General features: G+C 40.1%; 2 protein-coding genes across 2 annotated transcripts; both read right to left on the reverse strand.

Annotated features, from left to right (window-relative positions):
- Window positions 1–819: 819 nt before the first annotated feature.
- Window positions 820–1,908, reverse strand: LOC119743893 (beta-4C adrenergic receptor-like). The gene has a single exon (XM_038220064.1). The coding sequence runs from the start codon at window positions 1,906–1,908 to the stop codon at window positions 820–822; it is 1,089 nt and encodes a 362-aa protein (XP_038075992.1).
- Window positions 1,909–8,131: 6,223 nt separating this feature from the next.
- LOC119743910 (scavenger receptor cysteine-rich domain superfamily protein-like) lies at window positions 8,132–22,938 on the reverse strand. The gene is made up of 10 exons (XM_038220065.1): window positions 22,531–22,938; window positions 15,183–15,237; window positions 14,069–14,182; window positions 13,796–13,909; window positions 12,586–12,696; window positions 11,882–11,992; window positions 11,272–11,382; window positions 10,561–10,671; window positions 9,098–9,415; window positions 8,132–8,445 (listed from the first exon to the last, which is right to left on the reverse strand). Exons 1-10 carry the CDS (start codon window positions 22,882–22,884, stop codon window positions 8,132–8,134), a joined length of 1,713 nt encoding a protein of 570 aa, XP_038075993.1. The 5' UTR covers window positions 22,885–22,938.

Raw genomic sequence — 22,938 nt, forward strand, 5'->3', positions numbered from 1 at the left:
AATCGACGCGCGCGCTGACCAGAGACCGACTTAATTTTTTTTTTGGCCTAAACGCCATGTCATGAACCCTTTAATAATCTTTGCTCAACACGACACGACACCCCATGACGTAGCTCTAGTTGATAAGACCTAACGATGCAAACATCTGGGTCAGACTTCATGAACAGAGATTGCAAATCCACGTTCATTTGTTATGTACAATTATTACGTAGACATTATTACAAAACACTGACCAGTCTCTTAATCCAATTGGAATATGCACGATCGATTGATCAGAATTGAGGTATTAAAATTGAAGACTTTTATTTCTGTCATCAATCTGCAGTATTTTGAGGTCAACTTGCATTCTCAATTAAAGGTCGGATAGACATCGTAACTATAAGGATGACTCGAGCATACCTCAAAACTTGACTCTAATTAACTTTAGCAGACCTCTCAACTGACCCCAGTTAATCTCCTGACTGACCTGACCTGAATTAATTTGACCCGGGTGTACCTCAACTCCACTGTAGAAAACACAAAATGTACACATATCATGTTTCGATTCGAGTTAAGTCATTCAGAATCGCCCAGACTGGTCTCGACATCGATCGAACCTCTAAACCTTGCTGAGTCAAGCAGACTTCATCACGAGTCGATATCACACAGCATAAACAAGCCTCAAGAATCGACTCCATTAAAATTGCATCGACTCTCCTCCTTGACATTTATGAAACTCGAAGTTGATTCAGGCGAAACGAGATCAGCCTGAGTGTTTTATTTTCACGAGTTACCCGTACCTCTTTATCACGGTCAATGCATCCATGCACTCTCTAAGCTTCAAGGTATGAGCACTTCTCCATTCGTAGAGTGAACTCGAAAACAGCAGCCCAGCAGTCTGTTAGCCGTCTTCCTGAAGGCGTCGTTCCTTGCATAATATATGACGACATTCCACAGACTGTTGAGGAGTAGAAGAATCTGGGCCACGAAGGCCAAGGCCTCAGGAACCTCTTCTTCGCGAAAGTTTTCCCACGAAATGGTGGTGTAGTAAGGCGTCCAAGAGATAGCTGCGACGAGGGCCATGATGAAAAAAGTGCGAGCTGCTTTGGTCTCGGGGCTGGGACGGTCCGAGTTGACCCGCTGGCGCCCTTCGCGTCGTTGCGTCGGTGGGGATGACTGAGCTCGCTGCTCCACATCGCCCTCCGAGTTCTGACTTGCCCCCGATGTCGAATTTATATCTCCTAAAGTTATGTTACCGACTTTGGAGGCGTGGCGAGTGGCCAGGAAGAACAACCTGATATGCAGCATGACCGTTATCAGCATCGGTAGAGCTATGAAGAGAGTCATGCCGAGTTGGCCCATCACATCATCCCCCGCATCAGCGTCGATGAAGCACAAGTTGAAGTTATTATAGTAGAAAGCTGACCGGTTAGGAATAAGTACGTACAGTAAGGTCCACACTACCAGTATACAGATGATGCAGACCTCCGCAATGGCCGCCCTTGTCATGGTAACTATGGATGGGTATCTCAATGGCCAAATCACCGCGATGTATCGCTCGATGTTGATGGCCAACACGGACATGCCAGCGTTGAAGTACAAGGCGTGGCACATGGCGACCACCGTGCAGTAGGCGTCCCCGTAAGGCCAACTCTGCAGGGCCGTGGAACCCACCACAGGCACACCGACGAGCACACCAACCAACAGATCACTGATGGTCAGCGAGATCAGAAACAGTTTGGTGACGGGGCTGACACCATCGTGTGTGTAGCGTAGAACGATCAAGCACAGAGAGTTGCCAAGGAGAATAAGGGTGGTCGTCACGGCTAAGAGGCAGGCCTTGACGACCGAGACTACGGTGATAGTATACGGAGTCCCTGTGGTCATGCCACTTGCCATCGTGGTTTGAACATCCATTCCTTCCGCCATCCTCTATCGTCCCGATGAGAAGAAAGTACACCTTTCAATGATCGCCTTACGTTCCATGTGGCTTTAAAAACCCAGAGACTCGAATTAAGCTACATGTATTCGGACAACGCCACACAGAACACACTTCCTCAATTGCTAATAGGTTTGATTGGAATCCGCCGCTATTGTCACGGAGCAAATTAAAAATAACTTCCCTGTTAATATTAACGGACATATCTGACGTCAGAAAGTGAATTCACAGAACGGCCGCACGCACTCGGTAGCGGAACGCAGCTTCTAGTAAAACCACAGAGTTCAAAATCCTTACATCCAATGCCTCATCATTGCGTCGTACGCGTGCTGTTGACAAATCTCGAACAGGTTGACATGCAGTGTCTGTCTAATAACCACTGCATTGAGCCATGATGAGTCTTTGGCTGAACATGGCGCCTTTTGGGGGTGATTCAGTGGTTGTTTACACTGTCCGGTCCTAGTCCCGTTGGGTCCTAGAGCTCTATGGGATAACGGACTGACTGACGAGTAGATATCAACGGTTGTCGATGTGTTACCATGGCCGAAGCGAGAAAGGTCAATGACATGTCACTGTTGTTAGTTTCCCACAGAGACAGATCTCTTGAAGCCTTCACACAACGCGGGAATCTAAACTAGCGCCACGGGGCTTTCGCTTTCCCTTGTTTGTCTTCAACTTGAACTCTTCTATGACGATCAAACTCTCTCTTGGTTTCCTCTGCCTTCTTGTAAACATTGCTTGGATCTTTAATACTATCACTATAATGTTTGTATATGACTAGACTATGAACCGCGGCAGGAAACTGGGTTTTTGTACATTATTTTGATAAATTTATATAGGTATGCTGACACAAATTTCAAGCACCATTTTATATTTAGGTACTGGATTGAAGGTTTCTTTTCAGTTATCGTTTCAAAACTTGCTAATATCAAACCATAATTGGATTAGAAAGTCAACAATGATCAGCAATGGACATCAATACACGGAACACGTAATTTTGCCTGTCATTTTGCGATTGCTGTCAATAAAGTGCGCTTCTGGCGCAAAACAGTAACATCTTCCTTTAAGGAGAATTCAACTTAGAATTTCCCTTTATTTCATCACTAATTTTGTCAACCAGCAAAAATATAGAATAATCCCTAGGGTTTAAAAAAATAATACGCAACTTTTAACAAAGCTGTGCAGGATATCCCCCTTTAATAGTTGCGGGAAGAACCTGTCACCAACCGCCGTTGAACTAGAATGGCAGCCACACAAAATGGTACTCAATGTTTGTAAACAACTTGAAACGGCAGGTCTTTCGGCAGTAAAATATTAAATGACTTCCGGTGCACGCGAAGCAAACAGTCACGGAACCCGGTAAGTTACTTGCAATTATTTTGACCGCTATTTGATTGATCATCAGGTCTAATAAGCAACTCTGTTTTGCTCAATTGTCGATTAATTTTTAACTGGAATTCGTTTTACTCATTGCCGAATGGACTTCTATTCGTCTCCATTTTACTCAATCAAGTTGCCTGTTGTGACGAAAACTGATCAGTTACATACAGTAGAATTTTCAGGAACACTGTGGGGGAAAAAACGATCAGGAAAATTTCGTAACACTATAGCGGGAAAGTGGAACGCAGCCAAAGCTCACATCTCGCAGCCAGCACGATCTGACAGGAGAAATCAATCGTTTAAGTATATGCTCGGAAAACGGAGGGCGTGCAGCAAAAATAAAGAGCTGTTCAGTGATTGATGATGTCTAGGTATTTATGTCGACGTGCCACGCACGGCATGCAGGAATTTCACTTAAAGTGGTTGGGTCTATAACGTAGAGAGCGACACGGCGCCCTCTTTCTTCGTTTTGCGAATCAAGTAGCGCCCTCTCGGTTGGGTTGAAATGCTGAATCAAAACAACATGATGATGAACCCTCTCCATTCGAAAGCAGTGGCATAATTTTCAGGGAAGTGAGGGCGCACCTTTGTGAGAATGGGACCTCATTTTCTAGAGGGGCATTCGATGGGTTTGGACAAGGCCAGCGGGCAGCCGGGGGAGGAGGGGCATATGCCCCCTCTTACGTTACGCTATAGGCCTACTTATACGAGTGTTCAACGAAATTTAAATCAGTGCGATACCATTAATTTAATATTTCTTGCCAAATTAAACACAAATAATTATTATGTATTATTTTTTAATGAATACAACTTTCACTAAGATGAATTAGCGACGATCTTCTTTCCACCAACACACCAACCTGTTGCTTCGAGAAGAATGTTTCCCTTAAAAGGGAGAACACACTTTTTGATGATCATTTAAAAAAGTAAAAGAAAGAAACTATAAGACTTGATGTCTAAGTCCCTGTTTGTTGATCAACATAACATATAGGGTTCTTCCGCTTTTAGCTGATTTTTTTTGTCAAGTCATCATGCCTTGTTATATATGTGAACACAAAATGAAGAAAATTCAGTGGAGAAAAACAAAATGTATACAGTTTATAAAATTCTGGAAACAATTATGATAACCTCATCATTATTTAAATTTGAATTGGGAAAAAGTTTATTATACCATTCGACCGTAGCAGCCAAAACCTGAATTGCGTTCAAAAGTTGTGCATACTTTAAAAAAAAAAGGACATTAGCAATGACATTGTAAACCAATGATAGGAGAGCATTATTTGAACCAAGTGGTGAAAAAAAAAACCCAGACTAAGTCCAAATGAAGAGCTAATAGGCTTGTTAAGTTCGAGTGAATCGCAAGAGATTTTAAAGAGACCACAAAATAAATTCAAGCCCGGTTCATACTCGGCGCGAAAGCGAAAGCGGACGCGAATTGGTGACGTCATGGCAAGTATTCGCGCTGCGAATTCGTAAAAGTTGAACACATTTCAACTCGGGCGAATTTCGCAGCGAACGTTTCTTGGCGCCAAATTCTCTTTGCATTCGCATTCGCATGAAGTATGAACCGGGCTTCACTAGTTTCACATACAAAGATTAAAATGGTAATAAAACAAGAGTGAGAAATCAGAAATTTGTCCAACGACACTGTATTATTAAGTGATCAAATGTCTGTAGTTCGATAAGGAACAATATTAGATTGCGTTGCAAAAGGCGAAGTATGGCCTAAATGCAAGGGCAAACTACAGCCGCAAAATGCAAGGGCAAAGAACAGCCTAAAATGTAAGGGCAAAATACAGCCGAAATGCATGGGCAAAATACACTTCATAAAAGAAAATAAATGAATCATAATTAATAATTACGAAATACATTTCAATGTCAACAAGTACATTGCAAAAAAAATTATATCTTCAACAAGAGTGTCAAGCACATCACAATGGCAAAGAATGAATAGTTTTGTGATTCTAGTCAAAGACTTTAAAACCAGATTTTACAGTTAAAAGACAAAAATAAACTTATACAAATTTTACAATTTCAGAATAATGTGCAAAGTCAACCCGTACCTTAATTAAAAAGTGTTTTACGGGAACTTGCTATTAGCATTACAAGATGACAGTAAGGCTTCTTGTGTTGCAATGATGTAACTGTAAAGCAACATAGTTATCAGTGTGGTGGATCCGACTCGAAACGAGACTCAAATGCCGCCTTGAGACAAGTATATTGTTTACTGTCTACAGCATGTGCAACACTGCAACCACATTACTGCAACCATGCCGTGCATACACTTAAGTAAAAGAAGCCCATTAGGCCTATGTAGTTGATTTAACTCCATACAAATTATCAAACACAATTAATATTTGTTTATAATCATGGTCATTACATGTGAATATTTCTGCCATAATATTAACAAAACAATGTCTGTAAATTGTTGTATATTATGCCGAATGTAGGCCCAGTGTTTTAACCCTACACGTAACCGTGACATCAAAATGAACTTGACTCGAATCAAATATATGGCTTTACATCCGGCAAAATACAATCCGCGTGTAAAGGAAAAAAGAACACGATTACAACTACCAGAAAATTAGCATAATCTAATACATTCACTCTATACGTCAAAAGTTATCCACACTCAACAAAATTTGGCAGTTAAATAATATCAGGTTCCCAAAGATGAGTTGTGATTTCAGCAACAACTTCCAAAAGAAATTCAGAACGCAATAGACCAGTTCACAGTTCACTAATAAATTCAAATTCATGCACGCAAGAGCATAAATGGGCCAGAAGGCAAAAAGTGAAAGCGGTCCATTGAAATTTGAAAATGTACAGGGGTCCGAACAGTTTGTCATTTTCTCTCAATTTCTCCTGGATTTATCTCATTTGTATTTGGAAAAATCCCTGAAATCGTCATATGTATTACTTTCAGGTCTAAGTGGGGTTTTTTTGGGGTACAAAATAAAAAATCTTTCAAAATTGCCTTCGTCCCTTGCGTACGAGATCTAAGGAAATCAGCAGGGCTCCTTTTCGCACGAGTGCCAAGAAATAACCGTGTGCTTTGGGGTGCCATCAACGCCGGCATAAATGATTTCACCGTTGTGCGTACAAGACCGGGCCGTCCCACGCGAAAATAACGCTGCGCTATATTGGTCAGCGGCAAAAAGTGCAACATTCCCGTCAAGCACGTCCTTACAGCTAACGAAAGCCGGTTCGTGCCAGGTTTTTAAAGCGAAAAAAAAACTAACTTAGTTTTGTGAGATTACACAATAGTTTGGCGAAATAATGTCGTAATTTTGCGAAATAAGGCAATAATTTTTCAAATTAAAGCAATGGTATTGTCAAGAAACGTATTTTTTTTTCAATCCTCAGATAGCTTATTTACTATCGTGTATTATTTTGCAAATTAAACTATTGCGTTGCAATTATATATCGCGTTTATTTTGAAACATTATTACATTTGTTTGCAATACCGGTAATTATTGCTATTTTCGCAATATTGCGGGGAAAAAGCGATAGTTATTGAGAAAAAATGTGATAATACTGTGAAAAAAAACCACCGCAATAATATTGCAATATAACGCGATATAGGCCTATTATTGCAAAATAATGCAGTATTTCAAAATAAAGCAGCATTGCAAAACAACACTATCGCTATTTCTGGTCTGGGTACAAAATAGGTTCTTTTTTAACTAACTTGCTTATTAAAAATTTAAAAACTAAGTTGATAATTAATATTCATAAATTGCATCAAAAAAGGGGCGAGCTTTGCTGCGTATTTGAATCGGGAATGGTTACCGGGATTTTACAAAACTCGGCGTGGTCTCCATTTTGGCTTCGCCTGCTAAGATGATATGTGGTTCCCTAACTTTAAAGATTACGAGTCGACCTTCGTCAATGTTTTCTTATCGTCGAAATATCAAACTGTATAACATATGAAGCAGGTAATGTTTTTGAAAAATTTGATCGGAACATTAAAAGCTATAAGTGATAAAAGGAATTCGGAAACGAAACCGCTCGCTTTGAAAAAGGGCCGTCAATGTCGTCATATTTATTTTTAGCCGCGAAGGCTGCCTGGCCTACAATTTAGACGTCTGGGCGTCGGGAGAAATTGTCAGGTCAGGGAACCAGACTACGGCAGGGGTGCATCTTTATCCCGCCTCCTCCCAGACTTTAAAAAAATATGGACATTCACTGTACAAACGTATGTGAATGTCCAATGTCCAATATCCAAAATAATAAATGGATATTCACTATACAAACCTATTTGAGTGCCCAATGTCCAAATCCAAACAACAAAATAGAACTTCCCTATATAAACGAATGTGAATGTCCAATGGCCAATATCAAACTAACTTTATTGTCATAAAGAAAAATCCTCACTGTCATACAATGGGGCTTAGCTCCAAGTGCGTCTATATTTTTGAGATAATGTTGTTGATCTACTTTTTTTGGTAACTCTTCTTTGATAACAGTACTCTGCTTTGGTCCGAAATATCATGCCAGCGAATGTGCCAAATTGTGCTTGGGGACACAAGGAAAATTCTCTAGAACACACCTGACTAATTTACTTTATACAAGTTTTAAATCGATTGATAAAAAGACGAATTCGATCTCTGAATGCTGCCATTCCACCACAGCCTAAACGAATTTGATCTGTAATGACGAATATTCTCGACACGATGAATGAAAAATGTTTTAAAATAGCCGGGGAAACCTATAGTAACAACTTCAAAATGTGTAATGCTCTATACGCGTGGGGGCACACTTGGTGCATTGTGGCCCTCGTTTTTCCCTTCACTCTTGATTGACCGTATACTCTTGAAATTAACTTAGTTCTTAGGTTAGGTTGCACTTGACACCTGCATCTTCGCTGTGGCCGCAGTTATGAGAACCCCATCCACGATGGCTGCAAGCTCCTAAGCTAGCCTCGCTGCCGGTACACATCATGTCATCCAGGTGTATAGCCCCCGTTCCAGCCCCGTAGTGAGCCCAGTTCAGGATCTGGGCGGCAGACGGGTAGCCCAGTTGACGGCAGGCTACGTGACCGTCGTTGATATCCCAATAGTCATCGCAGACCGTTCCCCAGGCTCCGTTGTGGTAGACCTCCACACGGCCCTCGTTGGGCAGTGGACCATTCACCAGACGAATCCCTGTCATGAATTAAACATAGTGGAGATTTATACCATAATTTATGTTCCTCAGAGCCAGTTGGTTATACGCCATCGGACAAATATTCACCTTTTTAACAGTGTTGTGATCAAGTCCATCACAAGTCAAGTCAAAAGTAAATCACAAGTACTTACACAAGCCCAGCCACAAATAACAGGAGATGACCCATGACAAATGAATGTCTGTATGACTTGTAAGGACCAAGGGCGGATCCAGAACACACACAAAAATTGGGGGGGGGGGCCAAAAAAATTTGGTCCCCCAAAAAGTGGGTCCAAAAATATTACGGCGTGGGGTTCGGGGCGGCCCCGAATGTTTTTTGTATTCTTTTTTTTTTTTTTTAAAGATGATGGTGTACGCAGTGCCTGCCTTTATTGCGACGTCACTTAAAACAAAATTGGGTTCGGTTTTTTTTTGCGGGGGGGGGGGGGCATGGCCCCCGTTGCCCTCCCCCCTGGATCCGCCCTTGGAAAGGACTAGACTCCACTAAAACACAACTAAACCATGCACAACCGGCTTGGCTTCCACAAGGAAAAGAGAGTAGCGTTAATAATAACTAGGAAAAAAGAAATCTGGTATTGTTACGCTTGGACTGTGATAAATGAGGAGATTCCTTAAATCTATGATAACTGCTAGTACCTGGATAACACTTCAGGCTGGCATCTTCGTTATGGTTGCAGTTGTGCACATCCCATCCGTTATGTGGACAACTGCCAAGACGAACTTCAGTACCAGTGCAGCTTGCATCATCGAGGTGGATCGGCCCGGATCCGGCACCGTGGGTAGCTGAGATGTAGGCGTTTGTCGCATACGGGTAGCCCAACTGACGACAGGCGACATTGGCGTCGTTCAAGTCCCAAAAATCATCACACACGGTGCCCCAGGCGCCACTGTGCCACACCTCCACCCTGCCTTCGTTTGACGTCGGACCATTCACCAAACGGATTGATACTGCAAGTATCAAATGAAACAAACACTAACTTTTTCTCGTTTAATTAATTGTAATGAGGTGTATTGTAGTGCACTCTGCGGACGTGTGACAAACACGGACGTGTGTATTGATGTTGTGTGTTTGTGTCACACACAGAATGTGTATATGACATTTAATACACACGGCTTGAAATACGTATGCATACAGGGTGAGTAAAAAAAATGTCCCTTTGGATAAATCTTTGTCTCCCACAAAAACGGGAACGATCGCTTGTTTTCTCCAAGGGTTATCCAAGGGGTGTCTAGGAGGGTTGAAGTCCAAGATATTTCGGGGGACAAGAGACAGTGCAATCTTTACATAAAACACAAAAAAAGCTTGAAGCAATTAATAAAAATGCACAATATTGAGTGGTAACGTTATTCAGGGAACTTGGAATTTGGTCCAATATGTAAAAAATTAACAATGGTCGTTTTTTTTGTCGTGGTGGAGGGGATGGTTAGCCATCCATACCAACCTCCTGATTGTCTGATTCCAATAAGCCTCTGTACTAATGACGTCACACTTTGTTTACATGTGCACTTTCCTATGGAGCCAGTGGGGGCCCACGATCCACTGAGCACCATATGACGTCATTGATACAGAGGCTTATTATTGTTACACAGATCTTTCACTCACAACTCACCACGGAGTAGTCCACTCAATGGAGTCCACTACTGGCACACTTAGGATTAATGATGTTTATTTCAGTGAGTGCAACATTTCAATTTGCTGTCAAAAAATACTGAAGTTCAATTCGGACGATTCACTATGCAGTACGCCACCAAGAGTTTGCCACGGAGAGCTCATTTTTTCCAGTGCTCTTGTGAAAGATAGTTTACAAATTCACAGCGCAGGACTTTTAAAACTGTTAGTTTTTTTCCGGTCAGTAGTTTCGTAAGCGTATAATTCTAGTATATGTTTGCCCTTTCCTTTTCCTTTTATCAATATGGTGTTTTTGGTAAGGCGCAGAACGCTATGCCCCAATCTAAAACAAATGAGCTCAGGTTGCCTTCTAACACTCATTCAAATGGGTCATGTTTTGTCGACCGTAACCTTGAAAAATGGACTCTCCATGGGAAACTCGTGGTGGCGCACTGCATTGTGAATCGCCCAAATTGGGTCTTACTTGTATCACAGAAGGTTCCTCCGTATCCAGAAGTGCACGTGCAAGTGTAGCTGTTGACTGCATCGTTGCAGACGCCATTTTGACAAGGGCTGCTAGCACATTCATTGGTGTCTGCCATAAAGACGGAACATTACACAAACATATTATTGCATAACACTCTTTGTTTGGTGTCAGCATAATACTTTTCTTGATTGATATTGCTTGCTGTGCTCGGTTTGTGATGGCAGAATAATATTCTAACCAGTTAGTGAAATAAATCTTTCTAATGGTTGACGACGATGCAGTAAGCTCCTAACATAAATTTTAAATCAATTTACACTTCTTTCTCGTTCACAGCCTTATTAAAATTGGAATTAAATCTCACTGCTTTTTATGAGCAGATTGTTTGGACATAACTCCGTCAACGAAGTCGCTTTTTTATTTCTAAAACCAAGTGACAATGGCAGTTTTATGTATCTTCTCATGCGTATCACTGAGGGCGTGAGACCTGCCCTCAAGAGGGCGCCCTATACAAGGGTCACACTCACGGTACAACCATTCATGTCATTCTTACCGCCCGACCCCATAATGACATGGACCCTGAATGACACACACCACAAGCTTTATCACTGTCTTTTGTACATGTGGTATGGCTGTGGATGGTTAAATGATTATGGAGAACAAGATATTGTTTGATGTCCAAGAATGTACGGAAGTAATGTTAGGTCTTACTCGTGTTACATAAAGTTCCTTCATATCCAGCAGAACAGGTGCAAGTGTAGCTGTTGACTCCGTCATTGCAGGCGCCATGTTGACAAGGGCTGCTAGCACATTCGTTGATGTCTGTCATAAATTCAGAGAAGAATACACCGAGTAAACCGACGCGTTTTAGAATACTTTTCAAATTTCGCTTGTTTTTCCCCCTTGATTTCCAAAGGGGTGTCTTGGTGGTGTTGAAGTCCAAGATTTTTCGAGGGGGCGGGGGGTGGGGGGGGTAGAAGAGACAATGCAGTCTCCAAAAACTTGGAGCAATGAATCAATGTGCACAATGTGAGCGATGACGTTATTCAGAGAACTTTGGATTTGGTCCAATTTGTAAAGAGGTTTGTTTTGGCGGTGGTACTTGTGGTGGTGATGGAGGGGATGTTAGCCATCCATACCAACCTCTTGATTGTCTGATTCTAATTAATGTTACACGTATCTTTCACTCCACAACTCACTACAGAGTAGTCCACTCATTGAAGTCAACTACTGGCACACTTAAGATTAATATGGTTAGTTTAGGGAGTGCAACATTTCGATTTGCTGTAATAAAAAATATGGAAGTTCAATTGGGTCTTACTTGTATCACACAAGGTTCCTCCGTATCCAGAAGTGCACGTGCAAGTGTAGCTGTTGACTGCATCGTTGCAGACGCCATTTTGACAAGGGCTGCTAGCACATTCATTGGTGTCTGCCATAAAGACGAACATTACACCAAACAATTATTCCACAATACTAATTCTCTTTGTTTGGTTTAAACATAATACTTTTCTTGATTGATACTGCTTCCTGTGTTCAGTTTGTGTTGACAACCATTCTACAACAGTGAGTGGAATAAATCTCTCTGAAGTTGACAAGGATGCAGTATGCTCATAACATAATCAATTTACATATCTTTTTCATTCACAGATTTATTACAATTGGAATGTTCCTTAAATCGCATTGCTTTTAATGTGTAGATGTTTTGCACAGTTCATCGTCAATGATTTTTTTTTCTAAATTAAAAAATCCAATGACAATGGCAGTCCTTTGTATCTGGGGGTATCACAGAGGGCGTAAGACCTGTCCTTAAGAGGGCGCCCTATTCAAAGGGGCACACTCAGAACCATACATGTTGTTTTTACCACCTGCCCCTATAATGACATGGACCCTGAATGACATACACCACAAGCTTTATCACTGTCTTTTGTACATGTAGTATGGCTGTGGATGGCTAAATGATTATACGGAGAACAAGATTTTGTTTGATGTCCAAGAATGTACGGAAGTAATGTTAGGTCTTACTCGTGTTACATAAAGTCCCTTCATATCCAGCAGAACAAGTGCAAGTGTAGCTATTGACTCCATCATTGCAGACGCCATTTTGACAAGGGCTGCTAGCACATTCGTTGATGTCTGTCATAAATGCATCAAAGAATACAAGTTTGTTATTTGTTTGTATTTATTACTTATTTATTATTGTCAATAGATCGATTGCATACAGCAGTCATCTTTGAGGTGTGTTTTGTTATGTCACCAGGCCAGTTTGGTTTTTCAACTGCGCATGCGCACAATGATATGGGTCACGGGTCATTCGGGATAATCAAAGGCGTATAGAACGCGCGCGTAGACGGCCGGGCGCACGGCGCTCGTGCCTGCGTAACATCGCACATCATTACGTCAGCGATTTTATCCCGAATAACCTTTGACCTGGAATACTTCACAGAGACACCGAACCCACTTATTCATTAACTAGATAGTGCTTCGACCTCAACCTCGTCCCCAGTGCTTACTTTAGTAATGGATTTATATCGTGTTATTTCCAACGTGCATGACGTGTTTTCGGGATAAGATTGTAACATTTTAACTCAGTCGAAAACAATCGTGTTTTCGTAACTCACGGCGCGACGAATTGATAGTGTTTTTACCCCAGACATCGCATACAAAAACAAACGCTAACGTACAAGCAGGCACCAGACTATTCCTCATTTGCATACGTGCGCAAAAATTTTGCACATGCAAATGATCCAATACCAGGGTGAGAGAGCAGGTAGTGGTGGGCGCGTACTGCTCGACACCCTGGGGGCGAGGTTGGCTTCGACCTATGTTTGTGCACAAGAAGACCGTGTCGCCCTCGCGCTCACACACTGGCGCTGGTCATTTTGAAGCTCCCTAAAAAGCTCCACAACGCACGGATCCGTATATAAAAAGCACATGATTACATTAGGGAAACGATTTTGGACACGTTTTTATTTATTCATTTTGCCAACAGAGTTAATTTAATCATGTTAATATTTTTTCAAATATTTAAATTTATTTTATGACTTTGCATATACTTTTACTTGGCCAAAGGGAGCTTCAAAATGGCGTCCAGTGACTTCATCCCCCACGGCCTAAAGCGCTATCCAGTCAGTACAATACAGATCAGTGATATCCCTGCTGAGCAAAAGCAGACACCTCCAAGATAGCTGCGGCACTGCAAACAGTCTACATTTCGTATAAATCGTGAACTCACTTGTTTCGCAGTGTACGCCATCATAGCCTGCGAGACACGTGCATGCATACTCGTTGACGGCATCCACACAATTAGCGCCATTTTGACACGGGTTACTGCCACACTCGTCAGTATCTGTACAAAAAAATGAATCATGTAAAGAGAATACTTGTCTATTTGTTGAATGTGTACGTTATGAGTTCATACACGAAAATAATGTAATTAGTTTAGATGGAATTGATGTCGTGATATTCTTCAGACTCACGTCACGGTAACGAAAAGTATCCTACTCACTTGTGTTGCATGTGGTTCCCTCGTACCCAGGGGCGCAGTCACAAGTGAACATGTCCGGGCCGTCGTTACAAGCGGCTCCGTTCTGGCAAGGGTCACTGTCACACTCGTTGGGTTCTGTCAACATGAGCAATGTTATAGGCGATTAGATATTCGATCACAAGTCCGGTCACAAGGGGTGCGTAGCTATGTTCCCCAATACCTATGTTCTCCAATACCTATGTTCCCTAACCCTATAACCCTAACCATCTAACCTTAACCCTGTAAGGATTTTGGGGAACATAGGTATTGGGGAACATAGGTATTGATGAACATCAGGTAGACCCCGTCACAAGTAACAACAGATGAACGACAAAGGAATCCCTTTGTTCACATTTCACGTACATAGCTTTTGACATAATTAGAGACTCGGGTGTTTGTGACGGACTTGTGATGGAGTTGTGAGAACTTGTGATGGACAACACTGAATAGACACAGCGTGTGAACTCGCGAGAAGATCTCGGTACGGTTATTGAAAACTCGCGAAACGAACTGGGAGGGTCATGGTTTGGTACGAGATACCAAGTGAATTCCATTCTTTAATTTACTGCAGGAATCGGTCTGAACTCAATTCCATGATATGAAAACCTAGAGTTTGTTTTCTTTCTTTTTTATTTGAATTATTCTTTCCGTCTTTATTTCTGTTCAGCTCAGGCAGCTAAGTCAGACAAAAAATAACACCAAATGTAATATTGGTCCAGAAATGATTATTTGTCCCGCCGAAGAAATAGTTGACACACGTTTTTACTAGTGGTTCAGATTGAGACTTTGTTGTTTCATTAGCGAGCCTCTGTAATTTCTGGTGATTTTTAGTTCAGCCGTCATTTGATTAACTTTTGTTGCACAAATCAAAGCTCAAAACTGTTCTCATCATGTGCGTATTTCACAAAGTTTTACACTCAGTACCATTGTAGACGTTCGGAAATGAAAACAAAAAACAATACACGTCTTACTGAGCTTCATATGTGCTGAGTTCATGTAGAAAATTGTACCACTTATTTTTTCCAAATGCAGTTAATCACATCGGATTCCATTTTCTTCAAAGCGACTCCGATCACTCGAAACCAATGAAACTTACCCAGTGTGGTTGGCATCAATGTCGTTGTGGGGAGTTCCACTGTAATAGCGGTTCTCTGAATGAAAACATGACAAAAATATTAACATACTATCTTAACCTTTACACTTCAAAATAATTACCAAGTCGAATAAGGTCCCTGTCTTTGTTTTTGATCATTCTTCAAGGATCTTGCATGTAAATTGAGAGTCTGACCCAGATTGTAGTAAGAATACAACTAAACTGCACAGAAAATGCCACCCCTCAGCAAAGAACTTGCAAATTAAAACAAACAGATCAGTGAGATTTTGCGACAACAAACAAACATGAAACATTTAAAGTTGTTATATACGCGCTTTTTAAAAAATGCGATTTTCTTTTCAGAACGAAATGTAATGGAATATATGTCCTGTAACGAATACATTTGCTTGTTTGTTTTTGCAGGCTTTTATATGGTTTTAAAAATTGGTTTTAAATGGCGCGCTCCAGTTCAGAAATTGCGCACACTATTCAGAACGAATTAGAAGCGTCCCGCTCATTCAAAAGTTGAAATTAATAATTGATTGCCCGTCATGGGCCAATTTTTTTTCGTGCTATTTCTCATTCGAAAGTTTATAACTAATGTAATGCTAGAAAATTATCAATTCAATTTAAAAATCCATTTATCAAGTTTCCACACACACAAAGCACGCATACACCAACTTCAATATAATGAACGGCATAACACGTGTCGGCGACATTGTGAAACTCCACGGATATTTGTTGAAAAAGAAAATAAGGGAAGAGTTCGACCCTTCCCTGTGTTGTTAATTTCAATCTTTCAATAGCTAAGCCTATTTGGCTGAATAAAAAAAATGTTTTCAATTCATATTTTTATCGAAATGGTTGATGGAATAATACTGCACTACGTTCAATCTTTCATAACCGTCAAATACATAATTCGCCGTATTGGCTCGTATCGTAGTCTTTCCTTTCTACATGTTGTTATTCATCTGAATGAAGATCTTGATGAAGGCCAAGCAAAAATTCACATGCGCATAAACTCAATATCCTTTGTTAATCAACAATATGTTCGTTCGAATGCATGATTCGTTATGGTGCATTCAATTTCATAAATTGCTGTACATGACTTTTTTTTACGATGTAGTTTTCCTTCATCATCTGTGTCTGTGTCATATTTTAGACTCTTTTTTTAAATTTTCTTCATATACCATCTTGTTACCCCAGTTTCCTATCGATTTCGTTTTAATTGCTTGCGAGCTGACTGTATGCTATGATGCTTGTAATTTATATAGGTTTTCCCGGCCAATTTCACCAAGCTTTCATTCAATTTAACGCCTGGCTCGTTCGATTTAAATTGAAATTGAAAGATCACGCAGATCGACATTCGACAATCAAAAAGAATCATTCAATTTCACTATCCAAGCATTCTATCGCCTTTTAGCTTCACTCGTCCGTATCAAAGATGCATTCATTTTAAAAGTATCGCGTTGTTGGTCGTTGGCTTACTGCCATACTGACACATCATATAATCACTAAATAAAAGAAATTTATGACAGCAAAACATCCAAAATTCTAGCAACTTTGTTTGCTGAAATAGTTGTGTAACATTAATCATGCCCGGAATGCCATCACAGGTTATCTAATGAATATGAAACTTTGCATTAGCATAAAACGGAGAAGGCTCCAAAAACCCACCTCAAAATGGAAAATGAAACTTGCAAATAAGGTTAAATGTGACACAAAGTTGTATTTTCAAGGTTTGCATTGCAGACTTACTTTGCATGGACCCTGTGAATACGGTAAGTGTTCCGTCAGACATGCGCAAGAAAACATTTAAGAAATAACTCAAGAGAAATGTTCCAGATGGTATGGTGCAACCATTGCCAAACATAAGTGTTCCGATGTCTTGCACGTCAAGAAATCGTCAACGTAAAGATGACCCTTCTTCAAACGTTTAAACAAGTAGAAAAGATAAACAGTGAAAAATAAATTGTCTTAGTCCCTTCAATTAATTAATTCGTTTCATCTTGTTTCAATTAGTTACATCTTGTTTCCCTCATAGGGCCTATCAGTTATTTTGTAACATTGTAAATTTTACAGTCATCAAGTTTTGTGAGGAAATGAACCTCGGAAAAAAATAGGAAAATGTATCGATTAATTTTTTTTACTAATTTAAATGACCAAACGATGAAAGCGATTCCCCATAAACGAATAAGAAACGAAAAGCGTGGTTATACGTTACAAGCGCACAGACGTTCGCTAATTTGAATGCGTCAACCGTCAAAAGGTTGCAAAGACTTAATTTAAGACTGCTATGCACCAAAACGAAATAGGATGCCCAAAAATGAAAACGAATATTCGGCGCAAAATCTTGGCTGCCTAAAAAAAAACCCAAAACGAAAAAGAAGCCCCAATTTGACCACATGTGCAACACTCGCGCGAAATTGAATGGCTGATAATGAAACTGATTAGAAAACTTCGGAAATTCGCCGGGAAAACTATATTTAAAAGCTTTTACGGTCAAAATTAACTTCGACCTTTAACTTCTGTCTAGGTATTTTTTTCAACTAGGTTTTACTTTTCATTAAAGTTTAATGTTTTTTCTTACTTTTGATAATGGTGTTTGATTATTTCTTATTCATATTCAGCCTTGTCAATTCTTTTCAATTATTTTGAATAACAAAACATGTCATATTTCCGTTCATTTTCATTTGTTTAGGCCTATATTTTTCATGTCAATCCAGATTTGGTTTGCTTGTTTTTAGGTTGGTATATACGTGCTTACACGTGCACATTATGCACAGTAACGTCTGCACGCAGATCACACACACTTGGAATGTGTGGTGTTTATTATTATTCATAAACTGTACTGGCGCATGCGTAATTAGGTCCTGCTGGCCCCTGATTCGAATAAGTCGAAATGTATTAATTGGTTACTTTTTTCGGCTGATTTTTTTTTCGTGCGATATCTCATTGTAAAGCTCATAACTAATGTAATGCTAGACAATTATCAATTCAATTTGAAAATCTATTTTCGGGTGCCACACCCAAAAGGCACGTACACGATATGCCATTAGTGCGACCACTCAAATCTACACTTGAAAATAACTACGCTTTTTGCAATCCTCTGAGAGGAAAAGACGCGAAAGTCGCCAGATCGGTCCATGGTACTAGGCTAATACAAAATGCGTGATTTAAAATTAACATACATGAATACGTGGCTATACGTCACTAGATATGTATATTTATAGCGTTTCGCTCAAAACTTTCTGAACCGGAGTGCTGTGTAAAACCACTTTTTAAAACTATATAAACGCATGTATTAATGCAAACAAGCACATATTTTTGTTACAGGACATGATACTCATTCCAAATTCGTTCGGAAAAGAAACTTGAAATTTTGAAGGAAAAAAACCACGAATCAACCAACTTTAAGCAATTGTTTTAAGACATCCTCTGTCAGTGTGTGTTTGGTATGGTCAAATAGGCATTATGTGTTATTCCTCAATCCCCCTTATTAGATTTATATATTTTGTTAGTCCCTGAAAAATTAGATAAACATAAAAACCACATTCATTTGAATAATGCAATCTCACGTGTCATAAATAACTATGAAAAAAAGACATTATACTACATTCCTCGTCATGTGACTTCATTTATTATGGAGAGGAGACCGTATACTGGACACTGGACTAGTATATGCAGAAAACCCATAGTTCAAAAGTCTTAGTTGCGTTATATTTCTCAAGGTCCGTACACCAATTTGTTGACTGACATAACAAGGGAGGGTTGAAGTTTAACGTTCATTTTATAGTTTCCATATATATCCATCGAACGTGTTCATCCTGAAATAGGCGTTTACTAATTCATTGTAACGATGCACACATTTGATTACACGTTGACGTACTCAACGAAGGTCATAGAACTGATCAATAATTGAACTTTTGGGCGAGTCGAACTGAACTACTGGCAAGTATTTTTTGTTCTACAAGCAAGTATGATCAATTACCATAATTCACATGCATCAGGTGGGAACGGACTGGTTCTCGGACTAAACTTCCCTAAAATCCTCCAGGGCCATAAATCAGAAGAAAACATATTGAAGTTTATTTCGTTGATTGGTAGGAATTGAAACAACCCTACCCCCCCCCCCCCCCCAGGTAAACAAAGGAGCAAAAATAAGCAAAGGACAAACATACAAGGCTGGATTAAATGCATAATTCACTGACATTTCGACGAAAAATCATTAAAAAACAGTAATCATCATTAAAAAAAGCAGTAATCATCAGCAATCATAAATAATGACTAGGAGCCTCGATTGGTACGATGAGCACTTAAAAAATGCATTGCTCATAGTGACTTTATTTCAATCCCACTTTTATTATTTATAGACTAGCTTTATTTTGGCACACGTTGTTGCCATAGATACATCACCGCATCTGATGCTTGTCCGTTCATGGAAAATGCTTTTGGCAGTAGTCAAAGCAGACATTTTTGTCTTTGTTGATATCAGCAATATATAGGTAGCCGCTATGAGATTGTTTTGAAAACTGTGCTTTGACGTACAGTATAATTAATAAGAAAAGCATGCACTGTAACCCCCCCCCAAAAAAAACCCCAGATAAACGTTACGACAATGGTGAATTGATGGTACCTATTAGTCGTGAATTGTACGGTAAGTTACCGCACGACAACGCCTGACAATGAATGGAACCATTACAAAGCTTACGGTCAATTAAGCGTAGCTAGCAGTCTGTATTATCACTAGTAGCTATTAAGGAACCATTACGGAGATAGTTTTGAGCGAAATATATGAGGAAATTATGTTCTTTTGACACCGTAATTTTATTAAAGAAATAGGTATAATCATGCATGTGTGTGAAAATATTGCACTCTCTACGATGGCTGCTATGCATAAAGTCGATGGACATACAGCAATTGAATATACAGCGTGTCCCAATAAACGTCGATGATTTTCTCAAAGTTGGTCAGACTAGCTAAGCAAACTGTATAGCATTTTCAAACCTATGGTCTTGTTTGTAATTGGTGAGAAAAAATCCAGAAAATCCAACGATGCAAACTGGAGATATTTTTGATTTGGTAATGTATTTTTTCGACCTGCACAATGTAATTTCCACACTAGTATTTGCTTGTATATTATTGGGTTATTGGTATGTGTTACCAGTCATGTGGTTGCTAAGGCAAAGCATCTGGTGTTGTTAGGCAAAGCTAATCCGATTACGTACTTTTAGACGCTTTAATAGAGCAGTGAAATCCATGCATCCCCAAAAACTTTGAACGTTGTGTTTGTCAGAAAATATGCTCAGTATGATTGAAATGTTAAATTATAACGGAAGACTATACTCTAAACTTAATGTCAGTGAAAAAAATCTCGGTCATCGATGCCGAAACGTCAAAACTGGTTACTGGTAAAGCTGACCTTCAAGTCTGGAAGAAATCGTTGAAAAACTTCCCCAAATGCATGTATTAACCTCAATTTCTAGGAATCTCTCCAAGTTGTTATTTCACGATTTGTTCAACACTTATATCATCTAAGAATATTCCGAATTTCAGCTTAATCTGTTGTTGCAAACGCTAGTGTACCAACTAGAACCAACTCCATAGGCGCTACGGTTGACCGAGTATGGTAGATTAGCATATTCATCGGCGTCACTCGGCGTGTTGTGGCGTGGGTCTCGGTATCGACCAATGGAAGCCGGCAAAAGGGTGATATTTATCAATTAACAACTCGTTAAGGCGGCTTTTCTCCAAATTTATACTGCATACCATAATGAATAGGAACCTTAATAATATTTGTGAGTCTTGAAAAGATTGACAGATATTGCAAACGCAAGTGTTCCAACTTTCAAAAGTGCACGCAGCCAGGCCGCGTAATTTTTTTTCCTAGGAGGGTTAGGGGCAATGTCATGAATAATTCAGTTCTTCCTTTGAATCATTGCAAGACTTAGGTTTTCGTTCTATTTTCCCCTTAATTTAAAATTATCTCCGTGATAAATTTGGAGAAGAAAAATAGCTGATGAAAATGAGCAGCGACGACGTGGATTCGAACCAGGGATCTTTGTATCCATAGCTCATCTCGCTATCCACTAGGCTACTGTGTGGTAGCTCGACGACAACCGTTCTTTAAAATGCTTTAAGTATTGTAACTAGTTGAGTAACTAACAACAATGCTGTTGATGTCATTGTCCGTTCTCATGGATCAACATGAATTATTCATGACATTGCCCCTAACCCTCCTAGGAATAAAAAAATACGCACCCCGGCCTATTTTTCCAATTTCAACGAAAGGAAATGAACACATCGCAACAATTTTTAGCACATACTTGGGTCATTATGAGGGAAGTAAACCCTGAAAGTTGCATGAAGATATGGTCTTCCAAACGGGAGAAATTAATTTTCAAAGATTTCGCTCGCCAACGTGAACATGTGTTTACACGTAGTTTCTTTCAAAATGAATTGTTACGTAACCTTCGCAAGCACATGACTGTTACGCAGTGAAATATTGCGTCGCCTTCATGTTGCATTTGGATAAGGGTGTTCACAGATAACATTTAGGTACATGTCATTGTATAATTAAATCTTATACAACTGGGAAAGCAAAATGCTAGGTGTTTAGTCTTTGACAAAGATTTTGAAAGGACAATGAACATGCAATCTCCTTTGACAGCTTAAATGTATCGGCCTAAGCATAACTACAGGATTCTAATTGTGCAGGAGGAAAAAAATGGCCTTACAATATCAACAATATCTCTGGTTGCATTGATGAAATTTCCTGATATTTTTACCAATTATAAACAATTCCATGGGCTTTAAAATATTATAAAAATTGATTAGCTAGACCACCTTTTCAGCAAATTAGCGACGCCTTCATGCACAATGTTTATTGGGACACGCTGTATAGTTTTTAGGTTAGAGGTTTCATTTTCTGGAGGGTTAATAAGTTCCAGTGTTTTATGCTCGTTTAGAGGACGCAATGAGAGGCGGGGCCTCGAGGGAGCTTGTCCCATTCCCTAAACACTCCAAAAATACTCTGGTTTGAATTAACTAGAATATAGTCCATCTTGCACACCAAACCAATCTGACCCTAGCTGTAGCCAGCCGGGTGCAAATGTGAATGTTTTTCTAGCCAAATGTAACTAGGAGTGGTAACAGCGTAGTAACGCCACAACAAAGTGAATTAGTTAAAATCGCCGCAGATATTTTTTTCACATGCCGTGTTTTGGCTTACTAGCTATCGTAAGCGCGTGTAACTTATTGTTTCGGTCGTTTATATCAACGAATGTCACAAGATTTTGTTCATGCATCTGTTTAAAAATAGAAAAGGGGGACGGAAAGGAAAAGAAAATACCTCCCACACTTCATCCTGGTCAGGTCCGCAGTAGACGTATCCCTCATCCTGAGATGTCCCAGCTACACCCTTGGTGGAGTCGCTCATGTAGCATTGGCCCGTCTTTGGCGAGTAGCTGATAGACTTGCACTCGGCGCGAGCAAAGCAGCTCCGCAGACACTGGGCTTTGGATGACGTCTTACGGGAGACTCCCAAGCCGGCGTCCCCGCCACCAAGACGGATCCCCTTCTCACAATGGACCTTAAAACTGCGGTGACCCCAGTACGATTCTATGCCGTGGATCCACGGTAGTACTGCGATGACGATGCATGCTGCTGCTGCTGCGTAAGGAAGAGTGGCCGCATTTGAGGCCATGGTTTCCTCTCCAACTGATCGTCCTTCAATTAAAGATAAGAACTGAAATCCCAG

The sequence above is a fragment of the Patiria miniata genome, unplaced genomic scaffold (assembly GCF_015706575.1).
Source record: "Patiria miniata isolate m_02_andy unplaced genomic scaffold, ASM1570657v1 HiC_scaffold_12, whole genome shotgun sequence".
In the NCBI taxonomy this organism is placed as follows: Eukaryota; Metazoa; Echinodermata; class Asteroidea; order Valvatida; family Asterinidae; genus Patiria; species Patiria miniata.